This window comes from Capricornis sumatraensis, chromosome 7 (genome assembly GCF_032405125.1).
Source record: "Capricornis sumatraensis isolate serow.1 chromosome 7, serow.2, whole genome shotgun sequence".
In the NCBI taxonomy this organism is placed as follows: domain Eukaryota; kingdom Metazoa; phylum Chordata; class Mammalia; order Artiodactyla; family Bovidae; genus Capricornis; species Capricornis sumatraensis.
The window spans coordinates 60,532,594-60,550,344 of record NC_091075.1 but is presented as its reverse complement, the minus strand read 5'-3'; the positions used below and the strand labels follow the sequence as shown (position 1 = coordinate 60,550,344).

The 17,751-nt window shown below is 40.8% G+C and overlaps 1 protein-coding gene across 3 annotated transcripts in view; it reads right to left on the bottom strand.

Moving 5' to 3' along the window:
* The window catches only part of FAM114A1 (family with sequence similarity 114 member A1), a 71,247-nt gene that overhangs the window by 33,281 nt on the left and 20,215 nt on the right, over positions 1 to 17,751 (bottom strand). For 2 of the 3 annotated variants that reach the window (XM_068975675.1, XM_068975676.1), the window contains exons 3-6: positions 16,638 to 16,725; positions 3,223 to 3,336; positions 2,995 to 3,101; positions 489 to 623 (exon numbers count right to left, since the gene is read on the bottom strand). In XM_068975675.1, coding sequence (XP_068831776.1) covers positions 489 to 623; positions 2,995 to 3,101; positions 3,223 to 3,336; positions 16,638 to 16,725 — 444 coding nt within the window. The remainder of the gene's footprint in view (positions 1 to 488; positions 624 to 2,994; positions 3,102 to 3,222; positions 3,337 to 16,637; positions 16,726 to 17,751) is intronic. The other variant, XM_068975677.1, reaches the window with a different exon arrangement.

Below are 17,751 nucleotides of genomic sequence, written 5' to 3'. Positions count from 1 at the left end.
GTTCGTTGTTTATAAGCCCCTCAGCCTATGGTATTCTCCTATAGCAGCTGAATGGACTAACACGAATGGTATCAGTGGAATTATCTTTAAGAAATTATTAAGTATGTATAATTTATATTTAATAAACCAAGATACAAAAGAGTTGGTTAGTATGCTAGTATTTGGTTGAAAAAGTTTGTATACATATATGCGCATATACATATATATATATTTAGCTATATTTACCTATACAACCATATCTATATCTAAACCTGTCTACATAATGTCTCTGATAGAATCTGTGAGAAGCTGTTAACAATGATTAACAATGATTGTATCCCATGAAGAGTGGCTGGGGAAAGTGGCATATTAAAATTTCAATTTCCACTCCCTGCTATTTCATGTCTTTGAATTTGACATGTGCTTTAAAATATCTATTAAAGAAGATAAATAAAATTTTATTTACTTTATTGACTGAAAGAACAAATCACAAAAGTACATAATCCCACCTGAGATAAAGAAACAGTTCTCTCCATGAGTGTCTTGGTCCGCTTAAAACCTGGGTCACTTTCTGCAAGGACATTCATGGTTTTCTTGCCGATGAATTCCAAAGCATCAAGACCACCAGTTAAGACACTTTTACCCTGCCAGTGAGGTAATTGCATGAGATTAGGTTTTTACATTTTGCTATTTCGAGACAGTCAGCACCTCCTAGAATGCACTATCTTCAAATATTAAAAGCAATATGAAGTCACAATTTTTTCTCATCAGGAGACTTATCATCAATTTAATCCTGTTTTCTTTTCCTTGGAAGAGCATATATCATATAATTTGTAGGACATACAATGTTATTTTAAAAAGGTGCTTAAGAAAACCAAAACATTTTAAGGATTAATTTTATTAGTGTGAGTGAATAGGTATGCTTCTAAGACAAAAAATTAATAGATGACCCAGTTCCCGATTTTGTTTGAAACAATTTTAACCCAAGTAACAGAATTATTTGGAGCAGTCTATAAAAATGTCAAACAGTCTTGCCAATTTGGGGAATTCTTTAATCTAGGGCCCTAGAGTGTAGGACCCTCAGGCTGTTTCGATGGCTCTTGCATACTTTCAGAAACTAGCAATAACTGCCTATAATTAGTATATTCATGGAATAAGACAGGTTGATTTCTACATGTTTCTGGCTCTAGAAGTTATCCTATTATGTAGTTATCCTCTGCAAATTGCTTTGCCAGCCACTGTTTCCCTTTTTAAAAAAGAGTAAAACCACCAAGATTAACTTAGATAAACTGTACATAATAAATAGAACTGCATACATTTCTTTGCAACACCTTGTCTATACCCCAAGTACATAACTACAGTTACAATCTGCATATATCTGTGTTTTCTCACCTTACATGAGTTTGCATAAGTCATATTTTAATATTACTATATTTTATTATTTATATGCATTATCCATTTTTCAAAATTGTCACTTCAATAGCAATATTCTATTTCACTGATTAATATACTTTATTAGTCATCTCTGTTTTAGATACTTAGACTTTGTTTTCAGATTTGGGAGCCAATCAATAATCACACTAGAAAACAGTTTCTTAAATGCACATATTTTGGGAAGACTAGGAGATAACAGCAATTACACTTTGGCATAATTTAAAATTTATTTTCTCCTGACATCCTGAGGCTTACTTCAGTGGAGAATAAAACTGGACGATGGAGGGACTTTGGCAGATTTGGTGGGGGGTGGGGTGCTGGAGCTTGGGCCAAGGGAGAACTGGAAGGTTGGAAAGCACACAGAAAGGAATGTGAGGAAGCTGAGGACAGATTCAGAGGGCCCTGGATTGTAGCTCTGGGAGACCAGGAATTCACTCCTTGTACCAGAGATAATGAAAGCATTCCACTCAATTCCCAGCTCTACAACCCTCTCTGCACATCTGCCGTGGACATACTGAACTTGTACTCCCAAAATATATTAGCTGACTCCTAAAACACATTAGCTACCTGCTTCTCCCTGCTTAGTCTGGAGTACTTCAAGTAGCAAGGAGAGGAACAGCCATTTCCTATTTCTGGCAAGCCCTTGACATGAAGCCTGAGTAAGATGCCTCCATATGTGTCCATAGCCCGCTCATCTCATATGCCTTTCCATCTGATAACTGTTGAGTTGCCTTCATCTTCCAGCATGTTATTATGCCCTCTTGTCTGTCAGCTTATGCCCAGCATCTAGCATAGCTCTTGGTATATAATGAGAGCTAACTACCTTTTTAAAAAAAGTGAATGAATGAATAAATTGGAAATGAGCCATAGTTTATGAAAAACTAGCTGTTTGATTTTAAAAGCAGAAAGTAAACCTGTTCTTCTGATCTTGAAGACCAGTTAGCTGCTTCATTTCAGCTGGGGTGTGTCCTTCTTTTATTCATTACTCATCAGTGTCTTGTCAGTAACAAGCTTTTTAAGCTTCTGTAAGAGGAAGGGGCCAGGGAAGGAGCCTGCTATTCAAGGAAAGAGAGGAGTGGGAACTGGGAGGTAGAGATGGAGGAAGAATGTTGGTCTTATTATCTAGAAACACGTTAGAAACATCTTGGGGATGCTCCTGATTCTTTACTGGTATGTGTATATACATACTTAGAATCACTTCATAATTTTTCAGATTGAAGGTTAAGAGACACAGAACATTTCGGAAAAACAACTGTCCCAGCTCTAAGAAACAGCCCTCCCTCCCTGGTAAACAGAGACTGTCCTTGCAGCTGCTGGAAAGGACACTGTTAAATCAGACTGAAAAATATTCTTTCTAAGGAGCTCCTTTCTTTTAAACATAAAGTATATTTCATTTTGTTCTTATCATCTTGGTTCCAAGGTTATGCCTACTCTGTCGGAGAAAGCATAACAAAACCATAATCAAAAGTTTTGAGCAAGGCCATCTTTTCTCTGATGTATCTAGGTCACTGGTAAATAGAAATATCAAAAGAAGGCACAGGCAGACCTCAGGGAAAACAGAGGAAGCAGCTAATGACTCACTGTGTTCTGAACCGCATTGGTAATGGCTGACAGCATGCCCCGAGACCCCGAGGAAGGGGAAGTGGGTGGGCTTTCTGCGGGGCTCTGATCTGCGGCTGCATCGGCTACTAAAGAGAAAAACACCCTTTTAGAGTTTGTTTTGCTGATCTGAACTTGGAAATCTATATTTGCGCACATGGTGTAATATAGCCCAAGTCCAAGAAACACCCAAATAAACGCACCACTCACTTTGAGAGACTTCATTTTCATCATGAGGTTGGGCCCCTTCGGAAGAGCCAGAGTTCACACTATGAATCCGGAGGGTGGCCCCTGCCTTTTCCTTCACTGCTGTCAATCCATGACCTGTCAGGAAAGAAAATACAGTTCATAGATACAATAGAAGCCCACGGTCTGCAGGTTCCATAACTCATGTCCTCCTGTAAGCTGGAGGTCAATAGCCCAGTTGTGGGAGAATGTGGTGGTTAACAGCACAGACTTTATGAGCCCTCGGGCGTGGGCTCCAGTCTGAGCTCAGCTTCACGTCTGCCTAGCTGGGGGACTTTTGAGAAGTTCTCAACCTCTCTGTGACTCAGTTTCTCCACTATGCTGTTGTGAGGAGCAAATAAGATAAACACATGTAAAGGTTTATTTTTCCCTTATTTCTCACACTATCCAATGAGCAACCTGGGGTTCCCCGCCCAAGATATTATCTGTGAACGGTATTCCTGTCTTAGCCTCTTTCTTCTTTTCTAAGTCTCTCAGGGTGGGCATGCATCCTTATGCTTGGATTTTTTGCATGCCTATCCCATTGCAGGTGCTCAATTACTGTTTGTTGAACTGAAATCAGTCGCACCTTAACAAGCTCTTTCAAAGCGCTAGTCATCTGTTTAGCACAGTCTCTGTGTGTGACAGCCCGGTCTGGAGACATGTCAAGATCCAAAGGCAAGCCAGTGGGAAAACCAGGAAGGGCACACAATAGTTGCCCTGACATTTGTCTTTAGCAGTAACAGTCCAAACACAAGAATAGTCAGAGTGAGGGGCACTGATCTTACTCCATCTTTGGACAATGCCTGTATTTCCTGGAGCTGGCACAGTGGGTAATCAATAACTGTTTAGTGAATACAGAGCTGAACTTCCCATCTACTCTCTCACTACTACTACACACACACACACACACACACACACTGCTTGGCTTGATAGAAAAATAGTTTTATCTACATTTTATTTTGGCACAATATTTTTTCCTCTTTAGAGGATCCCATGATTCTCAAACCAAACAAACAAAAAAACAAACGCTGATAGTCTAGTGATATCTTAAGTGGCTATTTGAGCTCTTGAAGGAAAAGCAGCCTGGGCTGCCATCATCACAGCACTCACCTCCCCCCAGGGCCTGGGGAGAAGATGGAAAATGTCACTCGGGACCTGGGCAACTGTAGGTTGTTGAAACCCAAGGCAAAAGCAATAATAATACATGGCAGGAAGGGGAATCCCAAGTCACAACACGATTTGAGAGCCAAAGATAATTGTCTAGTCATAGAGGACACTGTTAAAATGACCAACCGTCATCTCCTGAGTGAGAGAAAGATATGGATGAACCTCAAACCCAAAGAATCATATTTTATCAATTTTAACCTTATTTATTAGTGAAGCGAAGTGAAGTGAAGTCGCTCAGTCGTGTCTGACTCTTTGCAACCCGTGGACTATAGCCCACCAAGCTCCTACGTCCATGGGATTCTCCAGGCAAGAATACTGGAGTGGGTTGCCATTTCCTTCTCCAGGGGATCTTCCCGACCCAGGGATCGAACCCAAGTCTCCCACATTGCAGGCAGACGCTTTAACCTCTGCACCACCAGGGTCTTAAACATAGCACTGAAATTTACCAAACTGATATAGGATTAATTATATCCAGTGGGAATCAACTGGTATTATATGCGGGGGACGACCCGTGAAGGGTTAAATCCTGGGAGCTGCTCCGCAGGTATGCGGAGCCTTAGGCGTTGACCTAAGCTCCCTGTCCCGCCACCCTCAGGAATTTTTACAGCCCTTAAGGCTCCAGGCCGTCTTGCTCCAGGAGGTCTAGCTCTTGCAACATGTCTTAAAAGATAGAGTACTTATAGGGGTCTGGTGATTGTATTTTGAGATTAAAGAATATTCCTATACATGTCTTAAGTCACGTACTTTACCCTATAAATACCGTGGCCTAATAAAGGAAGGCATCAGACATAGTGGGTCTGATCCTCTCAACCCCATCTTTTGTCTCTCTCTCTTTTTTTTCCACGCGGGGACGCTCCGTTTCTCTCCCCTTGCAGGTGCGACTCTTGCTTGTGCTGGCCGCGGCAGGTGGCGCCCAACGTGGGGCTCGAGATCGACAGCTTCTCCTCGCCACTGCTCATATTAAGTCGAAAAGAGTGAGTATATAGGTATACTAGCGACTATCAAGGAAGGAGCAGTAAGGTATATCGTTGAGAGTATAAATATGGGACAGACGCATAGTCGTCAACTCTTTGTACATATGCTATCTGTAATGTTAAAACACCGGGGAATTACTATTTCTAAACCTAAATTAACCAATTTTCTTTCATTTATTGAAGAAGTTTGTCCTTGGTTCCCCAGAGAAGGCACGGTGAGCTTAGAGACGTGGAAAAAGGTAGGGGAACAAATTCGGGCTCATTATACTTTACATGGCCCTGAAAAGGTTCCTGTAGAAACTTTATCTTTTTGGACACTAATTCGGGATTGCTTGGATTTTGATAATGATGAATTAAAACGTTTAGGAAATTTATTAAAACAGGAAGAAAATCCTCTTCATGTTCCTGATTCGGAGCCCACGTATGCTGTTCCCAAGGGAATTAAAGGTGACCCTCCCTTTTGTAACTTATCGCGTCCGCCAGAAAATGATGATTCACTTTCCTCCACAGATGAGGCAGAATTAGATGAAGAGGCTGCTAAATACCATCAAGAAGATTGGGGTTTTTTGGCACAAGAAAAGGGGGCGTCAACATCTAAAGATGATTTAGTTGAATGTATAAAAAATCTCACTGTTGCCTTGCAGAACTTAGGAATTAAGTTTCCTAGTAACAGTTTAAAATCTCCTTCTGCTCCCCTTCTCCCTCCTGCCTATGCTCCTTCCGTAGTTGCTGGTCTCGATCCCCCTCCGGGGCCTCCTCCTCCTCCTCCATCTGAGATGGTGTCTCCGCTACAAAAGGCATTGAGACAAGCACAACGACTTGGTGTCAGCTGATATATCCTATCCTCGAGTGACTATTTCTGACATCAATGAAAAAACCGGAAAAAGATCGCACCATGACGGAACTGGACCTCTCGACATTCCGTTTTGTGACAAACATCTAAGCATCCGCATGGGAATAGACATTCCTTGGACTTTATGTCGAGCCCGGGTTGCGTCGGTGTACAACATAAACAATGCCAATACCACCTTTTTATGGGATTGGGCACCTGGGGAAAAGCCTAATTTTCCTGAATATCGAGGACAGCATCCACCCATTCTCTCTGTAAACACTGCTCAGATATTTCAAACAGAACTGTGGAAACTTTTGGCTGCTTTTGGTCATGGTAATAGTCTATATTTGCAACCCAATGTCAGTGGGAGTAAATATGGTAATGTAGGAGTTACGGGGTTTCTATATCCCCGAGCTTGTGTCCCTTACCCATTCATGCTGATACAAGGCCTTATGGAAATAACATTGTCATCAAATATTTATCATTTAAATTGTTCTAATTGCATACTTACCAATTGCATAAGAGGTGTTGCAAAAGGAGAACAAGTTTTAATAGTAAAACAACCTGCTTTTGTAATGCTACCTGTTGAAATAACTGAAGCTTGGTATGACGAGACTGCTTTAGAATTGCTACAACGCATTAACACGGCTCTTAGCCGCACTAAAAAAAGTGTGAGCCTGATTATTCTGGGTATAGTATCCTTAATCACCCTTATAGCAACTGCTGTTACTGCTTCTGTATCTCTAACACAATCCATTCAAGCTGCTCATGCTGTAGATTCCTTGTCATATAATGTTACTAAAGTAATGGGAACACAAGAAGATATAGATAAAAAAATAGAAGATAGATTATCAGCTTTATATGATGTGGTTAGAGTTCTAGGAGAACAAGTTCAGAGCATTAGCCTTCGCATGAAAATTCAATGTCATGCTAATTATAAATGGATTTGTGTTACAAAAAAGGCTTATAATGCATCTGACTTTCCTTGGGATAAGGTGAAAAAACATCTACAAGGAATTTGGTTTAATACTAATGTCTCTCTAGATTTATTGCAATTACATAATGAAATTCTTGATATTGAAAATTCTCCTAAAGCTACTTTAAATATTGCTGATGCTGTTAACAATTTTGTGCAAAATTTATTTTCTAACTTCCCTAGCTTGCATTCACTGTGGCGAAGCATAATTGCTGTGGGCGCGGTTTTGACTGTTGTGCTTATCGTGATTTGTCTGGCTCCTTGTCTTATTCGTAGTATTGTTAAAGAAGTTTTACATGTCAAAATTCTGATACATAAAAACATGTTGCAACATCGACACCTTATGGAGCTTTTAAAAAAAAATAAAGAGAGGGGAGATGCGGGGGACGACCCGTGAAGGGTTAAATCCTGGGAGCTGCTCCGCAGGTATGCGGAGCCTTAGGCGTTGACCTAAGCTCCCTGTCCCGCCACCCTCAGGAATTTTTACAGCCCTTAAGGCTCCAGGCCGTCTTGCTCCAGGAGGTCTAGCTCTTGCAACATGTCTTAAAAGATAGAGTACTTATAGGGGTCTGGTGATTGTATTTTGAGATTAAAGAATATTCCTATACATGTCTTAAGTCACGTACTTTACCCTATAAATACCGTGGCCTAATAAAGGAAGGCATCAGACATAGTGGGTCTGATCCTCTCAACCCCATCTTTTGTCTCTCTCTCTTTTTTTTCCACGCGGGGACGCTCCGTTTCTCTCCCCTTGCAGGTGCGACTCTTGCTTGTGCTGGCCGCGGCAATTATACACTCTCTAGAAACCACTGAAAATTAGGAAACACTATTTACAATGTTCACATTAATTACATACAGAAATATGTAACTATATTCATGTGTAGATCATTAGACACAGTTTGAATTCATTATTGTTACTTTTTTAAAAGATGCACTGTAACTGCCAAAACTAAGACTTGAATTGATTTCAATTAGTTTAAAGCATTTCAATGGAAACTTGTTGGAGTTTCAGTAACACATTTAAGTTATGGGATATAATTTTGTTGTTGTTGTTTAGTCATTAAGTCCTGTCTGACTCTTTGCAACCCTATGAAGTGTAGCCCACTAGGTTCCTCTGTCCATGAGATTCTCCAGGCAAGAATACTGGAGTGATCTGCCATGCCCTCCTCCAGGAGATCTTCCTGACCCAGGGATCAAACCCACATCTCCTGCATTGGCAGGGTGGATTTTTTAACCACTGAGCCACTTGGAAAGCCCACGGGATGTAATTATCTCACATTTACATTCTGAGACCATATTCCTTGACATCCTTTAAAAACATATATATATATATATATATATATATATATATAATTGCTATTTCCTTCTCCAAGGGATCTTCCCGACCCAGGGATCGAACCCAGGTCTCCCACATTGCAGGCAGACGCTTCAACCTCTGAGCCACCAGGGAAGCCCTACTATATATGTTATATACATATATATTGGAGAAGGCAATGGCACCCCACTCCAGCGCTCTTGCCTGGAGAATCCCAGGGACGGAGGAGCCTGGTGGGCTGCAGTCCATGGGGTCACTGAGTCAGACACGACTGAGGAACTTCACTTTCACTTTTCACTTTCATGCATTGGAGAAGGAAATGGCACCCCACTCCAGTACTCTTGCCTGGAGAATCCCATGGACGGAGGAGCCTGGTGGGCTGCCGTCTCTGGGGTCACACAGAGTCAGACACGACTGAAGCGACTTAGCAGCAGCATACATATATATATGTATATAACACATATATATTCCACAGGAAATAACATACATTCAAATCTCAATCCATGATTCTCATTTAGATTTCTGGGAGCTAAAACCAAGGAATAAATAAATTTCGGAAGGCTAGGAGGCAATTGCTACATCTTCTTTGTGGAAATCGTTCAAGAGAGATGACTTCACATCCTTCCCCGAGATCACTCACAGTTTACGAACCTCACTGTGATCACATTCTCTTTCACCTTCTCCACCTCTTGCAGGTTAGGACCATGTCTGAATCTTTTCCTAGGGAAGAAGTGCTTCTCACCATCTCAGAACACAAACAATCATGGATATATATACACCATCTGCCTCTTTGTTTCAGCAAGGAAATACCATTTTATGTGCATAATAAGTAGAATGTGTTTGTTGAACGGACATGACAATAGGCTGCTACTTCAACCACACACACACACACACACACACACACAGAGCTCTATTTAGGTATAATCAATATATAGATTTGCACATACTTAAAAGTTCCTCCAATTGTATTTTCTAACTAACAATTCTTTTTTTCTGAATTCTTTTGTTAGTGAAAGTACATCTTTACAACATTCTACTAGAAATATAAATCTATGGTTTTTTAGCTAAGTTTTAGGCTCTATGCCACACCCTACTTTGAAGAATAACTTCTAAAACTTTACTTAGTGTGACATCTAGTGCCCAGAATAAGGAATAAGATGGAGTCATTGTTGCCTTTTAACAGAGTAATTATTCTCAAAGATACTGATTTGGGTCTTTCAATAACAGAGAAAAACAACCAGCATGAGTAATAGTCTAGGGTATAGCTCATGAATTCTTCACATGACATCATGAACCCCCAAGGAGTGAACCCGTCCAAATTCCACGATTCGAAAGATGAATATCCTCTATCCTTTGACTTACTGCAGTAAAAAGAAGGTGCATAAAGCAACGATGGTAAGATAATAATGCTGTGATACTGCGTCATTAGAAACCAATGCTAAATGACTGTCTGGTATTTAACTTATCATCTCTACTCTAGCGCAAAATGCCCTAAACGTAGGAGTCAGGAGTCTTGTGGAGGAATTTGGTTCCATCAGTTATTAGCTATGTGGACTTGGTGACTTTTCTGAGTCTCTGCTGCTGGATCTTTCCTGAAAGGAGGATGATAACATCTGCCTCCCAGGGTTTTGTTAGGTTACTGAGGAGAAATACGTGAAACCCTTGGGACTGGGTCAACATTACTGAGCACAATGTCCCAGGCACTGGAACCTATTTTCAGTAATTTGCCTCATATAATCTTTTCATGATAAAGTAAAGAATATTATTCTACTCATTTCATGATTGAGGACACTGATACCCGGTGATGTGAAAATAACTTGCCTAAGATCCCAAAGCCAAGAAGTGGCAGAGGCAGGATCTGAACCCAATCTTTCTGACTCTAACTCTCACATGCTCCATCACAATGTTATATTAATAAAGTCTTACATGCTATTTGTAGTTGATTAAATGTCATTTTAGTCCTATTTCTATAACTCCTTGCAAATCAGACAATCAGGAGCTTCCTCATTCTTAAAACATTGCGTGTATTAGTCACTCAGTCGTGTTCGACTCTTTGTGACGCTACGGACTGTAGCCTGCCAGGCTCCTCTGTCCATGGGATTTTCCAGGCAAGAATACTGGAGTGAAAGGCCATTCCCTTCTCCAGGGAGATGCATATATTCCATATTGAACATCTTTACACATTTATCTTAATAAGCTTTGGTAAAGAGTCAACACTAGTGCTGCTGGGTAGAAGGCTCATGAATTCAGGATTTCATCAGTAGTGCTGATTGCTCTTCTGAGGGTTGCACCAATTTCTACTCTTCTTCAGGTGAATTTTGGAAACAGAACAGTTTAAAAGTATTGACTGCCTTTCAGACTCTACTAGCAATGAATTCAAGATATTATAAAAAGTTGTGAAAAGTAGCTGTTGAGAAAAACACACAGATGGTGTTGCTGCACTCAACATAAGTAAGCTTCATGGCAGCAAAAAGTGGAGCCAGTCCATCTTCCTTTCGGGAAAGTCTTCTCTCTCCATTATGCTGGTTGATGTCCAGTCTGTAATCATGTACTCACTTCTCTCTGGGCTCAAAATTGACAAAAAGAGTTTCTGAACTCACAGTGTTTGCTTCACCACCACACAGGAATTCATTAATCCCTGGGCCCTAGTCATAGTTTGAAAGGATTGTGAACAAACTCCAAGCATTAATCCTATTATCTTTGGTACTGATATTTGAGAATTTTCACATCCTCAGCAATATCACCTTTAAAAACGAATCCATGTGATATTGAGAGTGAAATACCTAGTAAAGGGTTCTTACTGCAGCGTCATTCTGACAAGTTTGCCGTTCTCTGTGATAAACACTGTCATTATTTCTGACAGTGCTGGTAGAAGATGTTCATTAAAATGTGCAGAAGGAAAACATCATGTAACTCATGAGTGTATAGGGAAGGAGAACAATGATAACTTTGAAAAGGTAAATACACAGATCAGCTCTCCCTTGCCCTTCTCAGGTACCCTAGCATAGAGGTGTTGGGACTCACAAAACTGTCAAAACTAGAATTTTAAATAAACAGGTGGGCCTTTTGTAGTATCTGGAAATAAGTTGCTCTATTCTACTATAGAATTTTTACCTTGGCATATTTGTATATGTCTCAGCATTGTCGACTTTCATTTTGGTTACTAGTCTATCACTTGGCAATGTATTCTACACATAAATCAAGTCTCTACGGTGCTTGTGGGAAATCACATCTGTTTCTCACAATAGTACTTTGAAATTATCATTAAAATCTTTTTATTCTTTTTTTTTTTAACATTTTCCTTCTGCCTCTGTTTTCTGCCTGGATCTTAAATAATAACCATTTTTATTGCATTTTATGAACTCATCCAAAGGCATGGGTGGCAGCTGATCAAGTCTTGTTAGAATGTAATTAATAGTGTGGCTGTAAATGAAACCAACACAGGAGTTATGGCCTCTCCAAAAACAATTGTTGGCTGAGAGATGTCTGATTTTATATAAGCATTGGGAAGGTTGCTTTTTCATTTCCTTGTAATCTTGGGGGTCAAAGTAGTGAGTCAAAAGATAAAATACAAAAACATAGTGTAGAAAAAGTCAATTTTCTATATTTTTCTACTCAGCACAGTGGTTACAAATATCTTTCTCTTGCTGCATAGAACCACAGTCTATGGAATCATTATATTTCAGAAGTTGGAGGGAATCTTAGAATTTCTCAAGTCGTTCCACACACACTTTTCCAAGTAAGGAAGCTGAGCCTATAGAGGCTCAGGGCATAGTGTAGCTAGTTAGTGACACTTCTTTGTGATCACAAGTTAGTGGCAGTCAGGATCAGGGCTCTCAGGTTTTATGAGTCCTGATACAATGTGTTTTCCAAGAGAGAACCACCTCTAAATCTTTCCATTCTTCAATTACTCTCTTGCCGGCTCTTAAACAGTTCTGACAATTGTGCCTGCAGTTTTTCAACAACTGTAACAGTACTGGTTTCTATTTGTAATGCTCAATCGACAGCTCTGAATTTCATTAGGGACTCTGTGTCTTGTACAGTTTTATCTGCTACTGGAATTACCCTGAGGGTAACACCAGGTTTCTGAGTACCAATCAATTGCAATAGAAGGTGTGGTTATTTTCTTCCTTTATTTTCCACTGGCAATTTATAAACCTTCAAGAGCTTGTCGGCTGTTCTGAGTGCTCTGTTTTCCAGGAAGTTTCTTTGCCCTGTGATAATAAACTCAATGCTGCAAAGCCCGTTATTGCATGTGCATAACGGAAGGCCTGCCTCGCTTGCCTGTCTTAATCCAAAGGTTGCAGCTCAAGATAGACCACAATTTAGGACAGCGTCTATAAATTCCTCAAGCTTCTGTAAGAAGGTGGTTGAATCCTATTTTAACCAACCCTCTATTTCAGGCTGTGAGCCTGACTGACACTTCTCCACTTGTGGGACACATGATCCCTGTTACCTTTGGGGAGTCAAATTACCAATCACCTCCACTGCCTGTTTCCAGCCTTGGAACCTATGACTTCAGCCTTCCCTCATGCTACAAGTTTTAGTTCTCCACCAGGTCCACAGAAATACTTATCTCATCTTAAAGTATACATTGCTATCATTTTAGCCACTATTACTTTGTAAAGTTACACTCTGTCTTAATCAGAAATCCCCAAAATATACCTTGTGAATGAGTTAGGGATGGTATTCAACTATCACCATTGCATTTATGTGGGTTGTGATGACCAATGATGATGAACACAGTCTCTACTTCTCTAAAGATGGCTCCAGTTTGTCCAATGGGACTCTTAGAGTGAGTATCGATATTTCAAAATTTCTTTGCTCTCCCTCATATGCCCTTTGGTTGTTGTGGGTACAAACAAGAGGAAAATGCCAAGATTAAAATGCTTTTCAAAATTCTAGCATGTAGCTAGAGCCATTAAAAAACATTAAGATTCTGGAATTGGTGGTTTAACTGTTAAGGATTTCAAATAGAAAAGGGAGGTGTGGTAGGTAGAACTGAGAGACCACTCCCAAGATTCTTACCCCTGGCAGATACACCCATGACTCCCCACCACCACCAATTTGAGGGTGGTTGTTGTTGTTTAGTCACTAAATCATATCTGACTCTTTGCAACCCCATGAACTCCAGGCTCCTCTGTCCTCCACTATCTCCCAGAGTTTTCTCAAATTCATGTCCACTGAGTCAGTGGTACTATCCAACCATCTCATCCTCTGCCACCCCCTTCTCCTTTTGCCTTCAATTTCTCCCAGCATCGGGGTCTTTTCCAATGAATCGGCTCTTTGCATCAGGAGGCCAAAATATTAGAGCTTCAGCTTCAGCACCGGTCCTTTCCATTAATATTCAGGGTTGATTTCCTTTATGATTGACTGGTTTGATCTTGCTGTCCAAAGGACTCTCAAGAGTCTTCTCCAGCACAATCTGAAAGCATTCATTCTTCAGCGCTCAGTCTTCTTTATGATCCAACTCTCCCATTCGAAAAGGAAATTGCAACCCATTCCAGTATTCTTGCCTGGAGAATCCCATGGACAGAGGAGCCTGGTGGGCTACACAGTCCATACGGTTGCAAAGAGTTGGACACAACTGAAGCAACTTAACATTAGCACTGGAAAAACCATATCTTTGAGGATACTGACCTTCGTTGACAAAGTGATATCTCTACTTTTTAATATGCTGTCTAGGTTTGTCATAGTTTTCCTTCTAGGGAGCAGGAGTCTTTTAATTTGAGAGTGATCAGGATTGTGAATATGATGGGATTCACTCCCACAATTCAATTCAATTCAGTCGCTCAGTGGTGTCTGACTCTTTGTGACCCCCATGGGCTGCCAATGCAGTAGCTTCAGGATATGTCAGTTCAATCCCTGGGTCAGGAAGTTCTGGACACCATTATAACTGGAAGCACCCAAAACATTATACTGTTTTATGACATAAAGCATGAAGAGAGTGGTATAACTTGGTGATCAAGTAATATACTGTTTCAGACATCATAATTTCAAAAACTTTTAGACTCCACATTTTTAGTTTTGGTTCAGAAAGCATGCCAGTTTTAGTTTTGGTTCAGAAAGCCTGAGTACTGTCAGTGGCAAGATCCATTTGGGAGTCACTAAAAGCTCAAACATTTTCCCTAGAAAGCAAGATGCTTGCAGTGCCTGTCCTTACTCTAATAAGAGACTCTGTCCTGTTCAGAAAACAAAACAGGCTCCTCTACTTTAATCTGACTAATTTTTTCCATCTGCTTGTGTATTGGGTTGGTCAAAAAGTTCGTTTGTGTCTTTGGCCAACCCAAAGTATCCACAGAATACCTGGCCCTTCAATTAGCAAAAGAAAAAAAATCTACTTTTCAGGCTCTCAGCAGAGAGCAATGTTTATTTGATCACCATCTATCTACTCCTTGCCACAGCTCTCCAGGCATGGAATTAGGAGAATGCAATGAATCCATTCTTCCAGGCATCTAAATTCTATCAAATTAGATACCTGCCCCTTCAACGGTCTGTGACCGTGGTTCACTGGAGTAGGGCCAGAGACTACTGATTTTAGGAGTAACTGTGAATTGGACCAATTCATGGCCCATCACAAGATCCTCATGCCACAGACCATAGGAGAACACCTGAGTTAGATGATCTGAAAGCGGTGTTACCTGTGACTTCCTATGTTCTGCCTGTCACTCTCCACCCTCAAGACGAAATGTCGAGGCTAGGTCATCTGAGACATGTTCATGTTATATCTTCAGTGTTCATAAAGAGTATACACAAGAGATGGTCACATGAAGAATAACTGACAAATCTTCACTGATGAGGACACAGTCAGTATGTTTTCTCTTTGTATAAGAGCCAATGCAGGACATTTCTTCCAAAATTTCATACAAGGAAAATCACGGTATGTAAACATGCTGTCTTGTTTCATCATTCAGTGAGAAAAGATAGTCTACTGGCGGCCAAAATAAAGGTATCTAAATAAGCTGTGCTGTGCTGTGCTGAGTTGCTCATCATATCCAACTCTTCGCAACCCCGTGGACTGTAGCCCGCCAGGCTCCTCTGTCCATGGGGATTCTCCAGGCAAGACTACTAGAGTGTGTTGCCATGCCCTCCTCCAGGGGAATCTTCCCAACACAGGGTTTGAACCCAGGTCTCCTGCATTGCAGGTGGACCCTTTACCATCTGAGCCACCAGGGAAGCCCAAGAATACTGGAGTGGGTAGCTTGTCTCTTCTACCGGGGGAATTCCCTGACCCTGGAGTTGAACTGGGGTCTCCTGCATTGCAGCGGATTCTTTACCAGCTGAGTCACCCGGGAAGCCCCTAAATAAGGTAAGTCTTGTTTTATCATTCAACGAAAAAGATAACCTACTGGCAGACAAGCATCTCAGAGTTAAGGTCAGTGTCCAATTACAGAAACTCTCTTAGCCTTGATCTGTATCTTCTTCCGACCTGCATCTTTTCCTATTTGCATTTCAATATGCTGTGATGAGTGCCTTTTTAGAGAGTAGCCTATTTGTATATTTTAAAATGTTCAAGTGGATGACAAACGAAGCTTTAAGAATATATTATAAAAGCCCCAATCTTATATTCTAGGATGCAATATAATAAAATGGTTAAAAGCCATACTGTGCGGTTCAAAGCCCAATTCAGCTACTCTTGATTTTGGATAAAGTTTAACCTCTCTGTGATTCAGCTTCCTTATCTCTAAAATGGAGGAAATAAGAGTACCTCCTAATAGGGTTATTTTGAAGAATAAATGTATTAATATACAGGAAGCACTTAGTAAAAACTAAAAACAATTTTCTCTTATTATCCCATGTGTGTGTGCGTGTGTGTGTGTATGTGCTCAGGCCCTCAGTTATGTCCATCTCTCTGCAGCCTGTCAGGCTCCTCTGTCCATGGAATTTTCCAGGCAAGAATACAGGAGTGGGTTGCCATTTCCTCCTCCAGGGCATCTTCCCTACCTAGGGATTGAACCCACGTCTCCTGTGTCTCCTGAATTGGCAGGTGGATTCTTTACCACTGCACCACCTGGGAATCCCAAATATTTCATGAGGTAATGTTAAACTCTATCAGTACATGGTATGATCAAAATGTCATATCCTATTTGGCCCCTGAACTTTATCCATTCAAATGCAATGTATAATGCTTACCTACTGTGGCAGATGCTGACGAGAGCAGAGATTTGCCCCAGGAGCCCCAGCCTGCCCATCCCCCTCCACGTGGAGAGGAATCCACAGTCTGTAAAAAACCAGATTAGCCACAAGGTCAGCAATTCGTTTATCCCTGAATGGGAAAATATCCATTCGTTTGAAACACAGAGAAGGTTAAACAAATCACCAACAACCATATCTCACTGGATTATAGTTTATAAGGACCATAAAAGAATATACCAATCCACGCTACAATGTGTACTTTGGAATCAAACTGATGTGCAGTGGTGTTGGCATCTGAGGGCTTAGCTTAAAGTGAGAAGGGAATTTGATGTCAACCAAGACCCAAATCTCCCATTATCTGGAAGACAGTGACAGGGCTGTGGAGGGGAGGGGAAGATTTAATACCTTAGGGCACAGAGTGACTTGAAAAACTCCAAAACAACCTTGACTCATGCCATTTTTTCCCCAGAACTAGAAAAAAAGGTGCTCTTCAAGGTAGATAGAGTTAACTTTCAAATCTCTGGGGTGGTAGGAGGAGCCTTGGCATGGATGGTAGCAGGCAAGCTGTCTACAAAAGCATCAGTAAACTTGCAGATGGGGAGCAGCAACAGGAAGCCTTTGAGGTAGACAACTTTTAAGGTGTCACTCCATTCACAATGACTCCTGGAACTGTATCTCTCACTGTTGGTGGGCACAGTTGATTCAAATTCGTTTTCCTACGTATTTGGATTGGGACACAGATTCTTGTTCAGCTTGAATAGAAGATCCACCATGCAGACTAAGAATTAAGAGAAAGCAGAGTGAGCAGAATGAAGGAGATTAGCTCAGGGAAGCTGTCTGGATTCAGATAGTTTCTCAACCCCTGGTTCCTGTCTCTCTTCAAAGCCCTGCGGCATTTCTACCTTTGGGTTCTCTGTGATTCCAGCACAGTGTTTCTCTCTTTCTCTCAATATTTTTGTTCACTGATATATCCACAGAGCATAGAAGAGTTCATGGCATATAATGAATGCTTATTTATTTATTCAATTTAGCTGTTGAATAAGTGACTGAAATTTATCGATTTTCTTAGGTGTGCAATAGTTTCCATAACTTGTGACCAATGCATCCTGAC